The 12,644-nt window shown below is 35.2% G+C and overlaps 1 protein-coding gene across 6 annotated transcripts in view; it reads right to left on the minus strand.

The window, feature by feature from the left end:
• The window catches only part of LOC131034097 (uncharacterized), a 150,865-nt gene extending 139,223 nt beyond the window's left edge, over positions 1–11,642 (minus strand). For 3 of the 6 annotated variants that reach the window (XM_057965478.2, XM_057965494.2, XM_057965469.2), the window contains exon 1: positions 11,318–11,640. In XM_057965478.2, coding sequence (XP_057821461.2) covers positions 11,318–11,543 — 226 coding nt within the window. In that variant the 5' untranslated portion in view covers positions 11,544–11,640. Of the gene's footprint in view, positions 1–11,317 lie in introns of all 6 variants that reach the window. The other 3 variants (XM_057965502.2, XM_057965483.2, XM_057965509.2) reach the window with 2 other exon arrangements.
• Positions 11,643–12,644: the final 1,002 nt, after the last annotated feature.

The following is a 12,644-nucleotide window of genomic DNA, read 5'->3' on the forward strand; positions in this document are numbered from 1 at the left end:
GATAACTATCCAGATAGGGGTCGATTTTCCCCCAAGGAGACTTTTTGGACTTAATGACGAAATGAAGTGAAATTTTGACTCCATTTGCAAATCAATTTTCCCTTGAGGTGTTTTTGGGCAGATTTAATGATTTTTTATTGGGATTTTTATCCCAAAGTGGGGCGATTTTCCCTAGTGAATAATTGTGACATTTTTAATTAGTCTTTATTTGGGATTTTAACCAAATATGGGGTGATTTTCCCTCAGGAGCCAAAATTGATTAAATTTTTGAAAATTTCAGTGTTCCACGGAAACACGTTTGCCCCCCTCAGGCCCAAGTCCCCCCCGTCCCCAAAACTTTTTCCCTTTGTCCCCCCGTCCCCGAAGCCTGTCCCCACATCCCCCTGTCTCCCCATCCCCAACAACCGTGGAACAATGGAAAATTTTAAAAGTAAATGGGCCTGAATTTAATTGTTTTGCATTTGATGACGATTATTTAATTTTCAAAAACAATTATTAAATGATTTGAAACATTAATTAATGATTAAATATTTTTCCTTTTGCAAATCGATTTTCCCAAGCAAGTATAGAAGTAAATGGGCTTGAATTTAATTGTTTTTGCATTTGATGACGATTATTTAATTTTCAAAAACAATTATTAAATGATTTGAAACATTAATTAATGATTAAATATTTTTCCTATTGCAAATCGATTTTCCCAAGCAAGTATAAAAAGCAAGTTTTTATCCCACATTGCTTGTGTGGTGAGGTTTCAAGGTGAAAAAAAGAATAAAATGAATCAACCAGCATTAAAATAATATTATATCTTGCCGATGTGACTGAACAAAGACCATCAAGTGACTGATTGAACAGTTTTTCCAGCTAGGCAATTTTTTGTGAAGTGTCCATTGGACACCATTGAAGCTGGAGTTTGTGTTTTGCAGGTTTTTTCTGCCCAATCAGACCTGGGCGCCATTATTGGAGTGCTACAGCAAGTGTGGTGGTCATTTTGACCACATAAATCAATTTTGGTGAGGTGGTGCCATTTTTGGGAAGGTGGCGATTTTGCTTGGGAGGTTAGTTCTCCACATTTTGGGTGATTCTCCTTGTCATTGCTGAGTTTCCTTGATGTTGGTTGGCTGCCATTGTTCTCAGACCTGAGTTTGCTATCATTGCTAAAGGTGATTTGACCTCCATTGTTGGCTGGAAACTTAGTTTTCAGACTTAACATTCTATTTCCAGCTCATTACCACTTAGGGGATTTTGATTGAGGACCATTTTGAGAGCATTTTTGTTGTATTTCCAGCCACTGCACTTTTGGACGATTTCACTAAGGAGGTATTTTGGGGGCATTTTATGGTCATTTTCTGAGCATTTGGTAGAGTTTTCATCGCTGACCTGAGTCTGAAACCTTCATTTTCAGATTTATCCTCAGACTTAGACATTTTCACCAGCTCCTTATTTGTGCTCAGATTTGACAACTTTGACTTGGGAGGTAAAATTCCATCGATTGCAAGTGTTTATACATGGCTGCAACCTTGTTATGAGATTGATTTTAAGTGTTGCAGGTTGTCTTCAGATCTATTGGCAGCCATTGTTGAATTTGGAAAGGTGTCTTCAGACATTTGAAACTGAAAATCAAAACTTTATTCACCTTTTCCAAGTGAAATTTGACCCTTAGTATACTCCTATGACCTTAATTTTGATGAATCTTCTAAGTATACTATCTTCAGACTTAGTTAAGCCTGAAAATGGTGATTTTTAAAGTTTTTATGAGGGGTTTAGACCCTATTCTTATCAATTTAAATTCTATTTTCAGAATTCGCTAGGAATATAGATTAAATTCCTGATTTCCATTCCTACAAAGTGTCTAAATCATTAGAAATCAGAACTAATTCAATTCTGAAAATAGCTATCAAGACAAATTTTTCAAAGTTATCGACTTCTAGCTTCAAATAGGTACCATGTCAAAATCCAGGATTGGAGTTCGGAAGGAGCAGTTGAAGATTGTCCAGGAGGGATTCTATCCAGAATCCAAATTGTCATCCTGATGGAAGGATATCACAGACACAAACATGCACTTACTCAGTATGGAGCAAATGAGGCAAAGGATGTTCGGAACAAGGAACCAGATTCCCTCTCCTACCTATGCAAACATCATGAGGAGTGGTATCTATCATGCCGCTGGATTTCCACAATCTATACAATGCAACAAGTTGGTCTTGGAACGCGCAAGGCACTACGATCCTCTCTCCAGAATGATCCAGACTCCCAAAGGGGTAACCATTGCAATAGGTAAGACACCAGTCCTACCGGATAGCAAAGATATGATTTGCGGACCTTCAAGCGTAATAAATCAGCTTGCACTTGATCTGATCAACCTTTAGACACTCTCACATAGCATATGATCTTCTAATAATGGTGCACATGATTGGAATTCAACACAAATTACATCAAATCTGACCGTATATCGATCATTCTGATTTTTGCATTGGAGTCCTAATAACATAGTATTCCACTAACATACACCATTACTACTATCTAGGGCAGATCCTAGACATGTATATATATGAATTACATTTACAACTACATTCATGTGTCAGCCCATAACATAGAAATAATGTCCGCAAGTCAGCCACACAACTATTCCTCAGCCAAATGTGTCCAAACATGTAATAGGCCAGGTCCAATAGCCCACACACTACTCCAAAAGTTAGAAGCCACCATGTGGTTCCCAATGTAGCCTCATTTGGTCCCTATGGTCATCCACACACTAGCTCCGGAGGGTATGTGCCACAAGCTATTGCCGCATCAAGCCGAAACTTCTAACTAGTTAATTCATTGGCACAGTGACCCCTCTGTCACTCTTGCAAACCACTACACACCAACTCCGAAAACTTTGGATTATGATGAATCATGTGTAGACATACTCTCCTTTCAAACCACGGGACGTAAGTCACTACTATGAAGCAATGCAGATCAAAACAAGTTACCAAAACAAGCTCACTATCTAGGTAACTTACCTCAGACATTCCGGATCAGACTTCCAGATCACTTCCACCAACAAGAATAGATGCAACATGATATTACAAATATATTCTAACTAATTCCAACTTCATAGCAATTCACTATACTACCGCAACTCAAAATGCACTACAAACAGGTCTGATATGACATGACAAGTAGTTGCATTCTTTTGAATGCTTTGACATCAATGACCACAACTTGTTGATACTTCTTCGACACTCCTTTGTCATCACACCTTTGACATTAATGACAACATATGTCCAACATTAACTTGCTAATCCATCAAGAGGTATTCAAAATTTTATCATTTAATAAAACCCCTAAGCAATCAGTTTTTTATTTTTAGGAGGTATCTTGTAAATAGGAAGGATGGCCCCCCTTCCAAGTCCACAAGAGGTGAGACGATGTCCCCCTTTCATGCTCTTATCAAGTACGCAACACCAAGACAGAATGGACAACCAGCCTTCCATGCTCGTGGGTCAAGAGGTGGAATGAATGACCAGCCTCTCATGATCTTGGGCTTGATCAAGGAAGATGCCCCCCCTCCAAGATGAACTAGAAGTTGTAAGAATGACCCACCTTAATATTGCTATTTGCAAGTATTTCTAAGAAATTATGTTGTGATATATATATTCAAATGTTAATGATGCCATGAATTGTTTATCTAAATGATGTTTTCTTATGGTGTTGAATATTATCACGTGCTCTTGTTACCTAATAATACTAATATCAATTTTTAGTGAATAATATTGTTTGCAGGCCTAAAATAAGGAATATCTCAAGGGACATTACACCTACCCAAATGCATGCATCCACATATCAAATACCATAGAACATAACATGTAAATTATATCTATGTTCTCTGCCTTATTGAAGGCATGACATGAAAGAAGATGTGTGCTTTTAACATCCCAAAGTTTCCGCTTAAGCATATCTTTGTTTCTCAATGTGTGCAGAGAATCCACAGTTTTTCCTGGTGAGGCAGCCTAGAATTTTAGGCAGATCTGTAGTTTCTATGACAAATGGACACTATAGATATTTGGTAAAAAGATTTGTCACTGCAGATTTTAACTTGGCTCACCCAACAGGCAATGGAAAATGCTTCAATAGTTGGAGAAGCTGTTATAAACTTACAACTTTCCTTTGCATTTGAGAGGAGCAGCTCCCTCATACGATGGGGTTTCATAGTTTTTGAGTGCTTTTAACCTATAATCCAAAAAGGAGAAAAGGGAAAACTAACATAGGGATGAGTAAGAGAGAACCATAGCTGAGCACATACAAGACACAACGTGTGATTTCTCAAGAATGGGAAAGAAGTAAGATCATACAATCATCAATGGAAGCACAAAGACTTTTGATTCATGAGTACAACACTACAAAGATGAGGAAAACTGAAAGAAGGAACTTCTCAGCAATGCGAAGAAAGATGAGGAGAACCTATTACACATTAAACATACAAATAACATGAAACAATCAAGACTCAGATTTGAAATATCCTCTGAAATCAGCTAAATTAGAGCACAAAGTATTCAATCTATTTTCTGTATAAATTAGCATGTAGAAGAGAAAGATGAAGAAAGATAGCAGATTGGATAGATGAACAATCAGCAATCGGTGAAGAGTTTAGTGACACCACATTCAGAAAATTCAAATTTCTTCAAAGCTTAGAGCACCACGACTCCTTATAGTTTCACTGTACAAGGCTTTGTTGAGAAGCAAAAAGATTCTCCAAAAGAAAAAAACCCAGCCAAAATATAAGAAGAAGTAATAGAAGAAGAACCCATAGTACATCCAAAATCGCCTTATTTATAACTTTTACCCCATAACTAACTAATAACTACTTCTTGCAAAGTAATGATTTAAAATAAACCTTATTTGGTTATGTTTTGCTCTACTTTTCCAAGAATAAAGTCTATTTTCTAACCTATGTTACAATGAGTGACTTAAGTCACTTTTCAGAAAGTAATGAAGAATAAGAACAAGAAAACAGAAAAACAGTGAGTCATTAGTTTTGTCAAAGAGATGAGATAATTTGTCCTCCAAGGTTTTGAAGAAATTCAACAAAAACATCATTTGTTTTAACATGCACCACACCTTCAGATGCTCACTACAATATCTTTCTCACTTTTCAATAAAACTCAAAACCATGCGACACTCGATGAGGTCTCCAAATAGGACAGCCACCCAACAGTTGCTCCAGTTAAACCATAAGCAAAGTTTGCACTGATCTTTAGAGTCATTTTGCGAGTAATTTAAAACAACTTTCTCTAGATCCTTGGCTTTTGATATTTGGCACCACAAGATTACTTTGCTTTGATTTTATTAATATCTGAGACAAGACCTTGATGCTTTGTCCTCTAGAAAGAAGAACTGACAAAGGAATGCCAATAACACAAGCCATCTCTTTAGGCAATACACAACAAGTCTATACCTTGTTTTTGGGTTCCCATCATGCAAAACAGAAATGAGGGAATGATGGACATCTTCTTTCTGCACACCAAGAAAGTGTGTTTCTCAAGTACCATATTGCCTTGATGAAAAAGTTGTCTCCTTAACTTGAACACAAGTAATCTAATACAACCAAAATGTAGGTATGTTTGTTGTTGTGCCAAAAGCTCGAGCTATCAATGCTCGCTACAAATGCTAGACTTACCCAGATCCACGGGAGGTGGTTAAGCCATGTCGCAAACCCCGAAGGAGGTGCTGACCACCAAGTCAACAATCTCCCCCTCAGCACCGACTGAGGGTTCCGCACCAACGGAATGAAGGAGACCTCCCGGGATTCGAACCCATGACTCAAGGCTCTGATACCAATTGTTGGTATGTTTGTCATTGCACCAAAAGCTTGAGCTATCAACACTCGCTACAAACGCCAGACTTACCCAAATCCATGGGAGGTGGTTAAGCCATGTCGCAAACCCCGAAGGAGGTGCTAACCACCAAGTCAACACAAAATAGGAAAATTCAATAGTTCTGCCCATTCTATGAGAGAAGGTAAATCAGAATTGCATATGTTGTACCCAATAATGATGTCTGGATCGAATTCATGAATGAAATCCCTCTATGTTAAAATTTCAAGGAATGCCAATTTTCATGCAGGCAAAGATAATGTTGTTTGAGGTAGGGGAAAATTGGCTTACATCCACTAAGTACATTTGTTTAAAATTTTCTAAAATTGTATCAACAAATTGATTAGGTGTAATTAATGAAATTATTGCATTCTTTGAAGCCCATATTTTCTGAGGCATTTTGTGAAACAATTCATGTATGTTGTCACTGGTTTTTAACATTTCCAACTATAACATCTAACATAAAACCACCCTCCATTATTCATGATGGATATCCAAATCTACTCAAAATCTCCCATATGACAAGCCACAAGTAGGATGCCAGTTCAGGCTATGGAATTTGGTTTTATGCTTATCGACTGCACTTGATTGAAAGTTTGTAAAGCCATGTCAACAAATCCATTTTGTGCATATTCTAGAATTAGTGCCACCCATAAAATGAAATCTCTTTGTTGTAACAACTTTGATACTTATTCAGGGGATGACCCCACAAAGCAATGGTTAGCTACGAGCCTCCTACATGGGAGGTCTTGGGTTCGAGTCTACTCGAGCTCCATGTGTCCCACACACAAGCAATGGAGAGATAAGGTGATGCTTGAGCGTGGAAGATAGGACGGCACAAGGAGATATAAGGGTGTTAATGCCGAACAAACATGAGGATGAGGCCCCTCAAAAATGTGTCTCACTGGTTCATAGCTCCAGTCAAAAGCAATTTGGCTTCAGCCCATTACTAAACAAAAAAAAAACTTTGATACCTATTCAACAAACCCATTCTGTGCACATCTAGTAATCATCACCTGACATCTTTTTGAGGTATCTTGTAGGGTGCACAATTAAATAAAGGTGGTTGTGAGAACCACTTCAAACACCGACAAATTGACAATGGTTTCAATACCTCTCTAATTTACCATTTATCCAACAAACCTACTTCATGCATATCCTGCAATCACAGCATTTATGAATGACATCCTTTCTCAAACATCAAAAGAGGCTGTGGTCTGTTTTGTGTCTGTGCAACTTGCATATATGTTGGCTAGGGCACTTGCAACTACAACATCCAACAAAATTCCTCAGTCTTGCATGCTTCAAGAGGTGTCCACAATCTGCTTTGGCTCCCATGTATGTGCATAGAAGGGAGATAGTGGCAAATAAATAAGGCATTTCACTTTTTAAAACCAAGTCTGTCCACACTTTATGAGGTTGTCACCTATCAAGATCTAACGTAGTAGTGACAACCATTAATTTTGCCAAAACAGTTTGCCAGTCACTTTTTCTTGAAAATTTAAACCTTTGAAATTAAATTCAATTCACATGTATCCTACATTGGAGATAACCCATAGCTTGCTATGATGATCTATTATAAAATGACAAACTATAGGATAATTGTAATCTGAGTGTGTTTCCATGGCCTGAATTATTGTAGAACCCACGAGTACAAGCATGTAATAGACATCAATTATCTGATCCTCTACAGGAATAAATACCAGACCCAAATCAGCTCTTTCTGCAATATGACCATATATAAATGCCTCAATCCCATATGTGTGCACTTTTCTAACAGGCATTTTAGACTCTTTGATTGCATCACATTCGTAATTCTTCACACATTCAAACATTCATCTTGTAGTTAACTATAACAAAGTTACTTAAGTAACACTCCAACTCATTTTTTTGCTATGTAAAGGGTCAGTGCCCTTGTTCTCACTGCTTTATTAATCAAAAACACTCCAACTCATTTAATTATTGACGAGGCATAAGTCTGATAGCGTTAGCTCCCAAGAAATAAGCTCAGTGAAAAAGTAGAATATTGTTATAGAAACAAATGGAGTGCTAGTGAGCCCACAGTCAAATAAGCCCTCCATGACCAATAACAATCACCACAAAACAAGCCTTTTCTGGAATTTGTCTAGGGATCTTGTTTGATTTCACTGGACCCTTAATTACAGGTTTCCTGAACCCGGAGTAATAAAAATTATGAAACCAATCTCTCAGGTTATTTCCTTTCACCTTGTACGCTCTCCAAATACTAAAACCTGTCATGACATGAGCCACAGCTCAACTGATTTGATTTCTAACTGAAAATCCATCTTGACTTGATGAACAAATGATTTCTGTAAAATATACTTGGAAGCATACCAATATCATGAGATAATTGAGAACATTATTAGAGTGGCGTGCAACACTGATAAGTTAACCAGCTAAGATGGCAGCATGACTTCACGTGCAACTCAAGGAGCAAACAATACATGCAAGGCTTGGTTTTGACAATATGTGATGATTCGAAAATGGGAAAAGTTTAAAAATGGCCAGGTCTAAAAACAGGGTCAACAAGATAGTCAGTCGGGTTTGATGATAAAAGAAGATTTAAAAGTTCAATAATAATTAAGAATTACTAAGGTATATATGGTAAATGAAAAGAAATCCATTTATGAGCTTTCACTAGGGGAATCTCAACCAAATTGGCCTCAGGTTCGGCCATGACCAAAAATCAACCTTTACTTTTAACTTTGCCTTTGTATTAGGGCAATGAAGAATCGTACACATGGGTTGGAAACTGGAAAAGATAAATCTAGAACAAGTGCAAAAATAAAAAGTTTTCAGTTTCTGGATTGGGTTCATTTTCAACACTTTTGATGTTTGCAAATATTTATAGGACTGGCAATGAACAGAAACATAATGCTAAGAAAAATCAGGATCCCTCTTTGTTGAAACTGTAATCACATATTTCAGTCCATAGAGAGAGACAAAGAGATTAATAACACCTCCACACTTCTACAGGTCAATAATTTTTCTCCATTAAATTTGGATCCTAAATGACAAAGAAATTCTAGATGTGCACCGTTATGGCTCCAATGTTATTTTTCTTTTTTTGGATAACCAAGTCTCAAGCTTAGTGCCATTTAGCAATTTTCATTTACTTGAACTTTGTCCCTATACATAACAATCGAATCCAAGCTACATCTTATCACACCTCTAGTACATACCTAAGAGTGTATCTAAGTGATAAGCATGTAACAAAGTAAAGTAAATTTTTGGATACAGAATGGGTCAGATCAATACCTTTAACCTTTATAATCCTTATTGAGGACCAAATGCATAGATTGGTCTAAGAAAGATTGATAACAATTATCTAAAATTTGCATCCAAAGACAATCCTCTCAAAAAGCTCGACGAAAAAGAAAGATTTAGTGTGAGGAGCCTAATGCTAGCTAATTTTTTAGCAGACATTATAATCACAAATGTGTTTAGGCCAATCTATTAACTCCCAATTAATAATGGGGTATCTGTCATAAAACACCTTCAACAAAGCAAAAGATATCCCAACACTGATGAAGTCTAAGCATTTGATGCATCCTGCTACATTTTTAATTAGACAAGTCATTCAGTATCAAAGTATGTAACACTTAACAACAGTCCATCAATGGTATTCATAGTTACTTGGAGACTTGTGCCCTAACCCCAGTACTCATCTCTCTATTGAAAACATGTCTCCATTTTGGAAATTTCTTTGCATCTCTATGTCTCCTAGGGCATCCCTTAAAAATTGGGAAATTTCATATAGAGGTTTCTCTAATATATTATATATCATATAAAATATGCTCTGCTTTCTTAAAGAGCTGACATGTGATTGAAAAAAAAATTAATTATTTTAAAAAATAAATTAAAAACCTTATAATTTTCTATATTTTTGGATAAAAATCAGAAATTCTTTTAGCAGAAACTTTTCTTATCAAATGCCAAAGAGGTAACAAAAAGAAGAGAAACAATAATAAGTCTTAAATTGAGTACATGCATGAACTTCTACAAATTGATTGAAAATAACTTCAAAATATAGTCATCTCTGAAGGTCCCTAGTACCATGTTTTTTAAATAATGGCATTCCCCTTCCAGTCGCTACCTGCCATCTCCGAGTGATAATGGTTTAGAATTTAAGCGTTCATATAAAGATGAAGCTTATAAATATCAATATAATTAATTTTTGTTTTTGTTTTACATATATTTAAATATTTTAATAGTTTCAAAATTTTAAATATTTAGGTATTTTACATGTTTTAAGTTGCATATCAATTGTATATTTATTTTTAATTAAATTATAAAAAATAATAATATTTTTTGCCAACTCTAAGTACCCATACAATACCAGTACCTGTCTTCTGGTAACTATGATAGTATCTTATATGATCTTTGCGACAGTTAGCACTCAGCATGCATTATGGTGCATAAAATTCGCAGAAAAAGACAATCGCACCCTAGGATTTCTCTTCTTAACCTTAAAACTGGTCTAGCGGGTCAGCTAATCTTCCATGCTGACAGTCAACATTAAAGAAATGATGCTAATTAACACTTTTCCCTCTAAATATAAAGAATTATCAGCCATAGATATTTGGAGAAACATTATGACGAGTCCCTGCTTCCTACCAATATTGTCCAGCCAGGCACTCTCAGCTCATACTATTCTCACGAGGAGGACAACAGACATTGCATTGGCCCTTTTGTGGTGATTGATGAGGATGTCGTTCATCCTTCTGTTCCCAAGCTCTGTTTTCTGTCAGCCTCTTTCTCTTCACTCTATAGGGAGTTCCTTTTGAGAGGCCTTCCTTTCTGATTTGTAATCTAGAGTTTTTGTATCTTTCATTTTGCCTAGGATTTACCCGGTTGTCTATTGCTTACTAGAAAGAGTTCTAGATAGCTTAATTTTAGTTACAGGGGAACCCTGAGCACCGAGATTAGCTGTTCTAACGATTGCTTTTAAGTCACCAGTGCTCACATTGGTCACTCATGGACGTTAATATAATTTCCTGATTTCATCTTTTCACTGAAAGGGAATGTTGGCTAGCAAAACCTGCGACGGTTCTTTTCTACAGTGAATGTTTGGATCCTCTCGTTATGTATAGAAAAACGCCCTACATGTTTAGAAGTGTACTGAGACCATAATTCTTGAGACACTCCACCAAAATTTATTGAAAAATATGATTATCGAAGAGACCATGATGCGCATTACATATCCATGTTTGGGGATTTTAAAAATGTACTCTATGCAATTCCAACCAACTGGGTTATGAGAAAGTTAAAAGGAGGAGAATCTCTGCGTGATTCCTTTACACCGGGGTGCACAACTAGGTCTAGATTTCTAACAGCGTTTGTTTTTATCTAGTAAAACAAAATAATACTGCAAAGGGTAGCTTATTTAAATTGCGGTCGGACAACTGTATAACTTCTTTTAAGGAAGCATGTATTCAGACCTGCATGTATAATGGTATCGGTGGCTCTTTTCAATGCTTGCAGAGCTGCCTCCTCTACAACTCCATGCGTGTCAGAAATGAGCCCTACTACCACAACTTTATCTTCGTCCATTTGCTTTACCACCAAATTCAGATTTGAACCTTTTAAGGCTGCAAAAATCTTTGATTCGGCTGACCCTCGAGAATCTGAATTCGGATAACAGACGTTAGAGTGCTCATTCATCATACAGGAACTCTTTGTTTAAGCTTCTATTCCCGTTAGGGACTTGCAGGAGTCTTTGTGCTTTCAAGGGAATGACCCCATGGCTCTAAACAGTTGTTTGAATTGTAGTTTCTATTTTGGGGTGTTTTGATGTAAATTTTTTATTAAAAATTATAAATAAATTGAAAAAAATTATATTTTTCATATATATAGTTTTATTAGTATTTGTTTTAGGTTAGTATTACTATGTTGTTATCAATTTTTGTTACTCAGTTATTATTCAATTATTTTTTCATGCATCATCTAATATAGTAAGATAATATTTAGTATGTTTAAATATTTTTTATCAAATTTATTTTGTTTCATTCAAGTTTCATTTTTGCTATTTGTGCAACTGATATAACTCTTTGAAACAACTACATATAATCACACTTTCTTTCATATGAAAATCTTTTCAAAATTGAAATCAGCATCTCATATTTTTTATCAAATTTATTTTGTTTCATTCAGTTTCATCTTTGCTATTTGTGCAACTGATATAACTGATATAGCTTTTAATTTATTTTTTTATAAATACTTTAAAATTAATGATAAATTAATTATTTTATAAATTAAAGTATATAACTTTTAATTTTATTTTTAATTAATATTTTAAAATTAAAATCGTTAAAAAAATTATATAACTAATATTTTAAAATTAAATTTTTTAATGAATTTGTATATATTGTTCTTAATTATTTCTATAATACATGTTTGATATAGTTTGATTTGTTATTGTTTTAATAATTTCTATTACAATTTTACTTTTAGATAGAATTATAGAAAACAAGTGCCACATAGTGGCTAGTACTTGCCTTGTTTTTAGTATAGTTTTAATAATAATTATGATTTAATTTTAATGATATAGCTATTATTTGAAAAAAAAATTAACTTGCACTTGCACCAAAACAAGGTGCAATGGTTATGCATATTGACACAAATTGAAGAAATAGTTATATTATTTAATTTTGGTATATATTATTTAATATTTACATTAGATTGAGGATCATAATCAATTCATAAAAATGGTATTTTAATAATTTTAAAATATTTAATAATTATTTTCAATCTTATAATATTATTAAA

This window comes from Cryptomeria japonica, chromosome 5 (genome assembly GCF_030272615.1).
Source record: "Cryptomeria japonica chromosome 5, Sugi_1.0, whole genome shotgun sequence".
NCBI classification, from domain to species: Eukaryota; Viridiplantae; Streptophyta; class Pinopsida; order Cupressales; family Cupressaceae; genus Cryptomeria; species Cryptomeria japonica.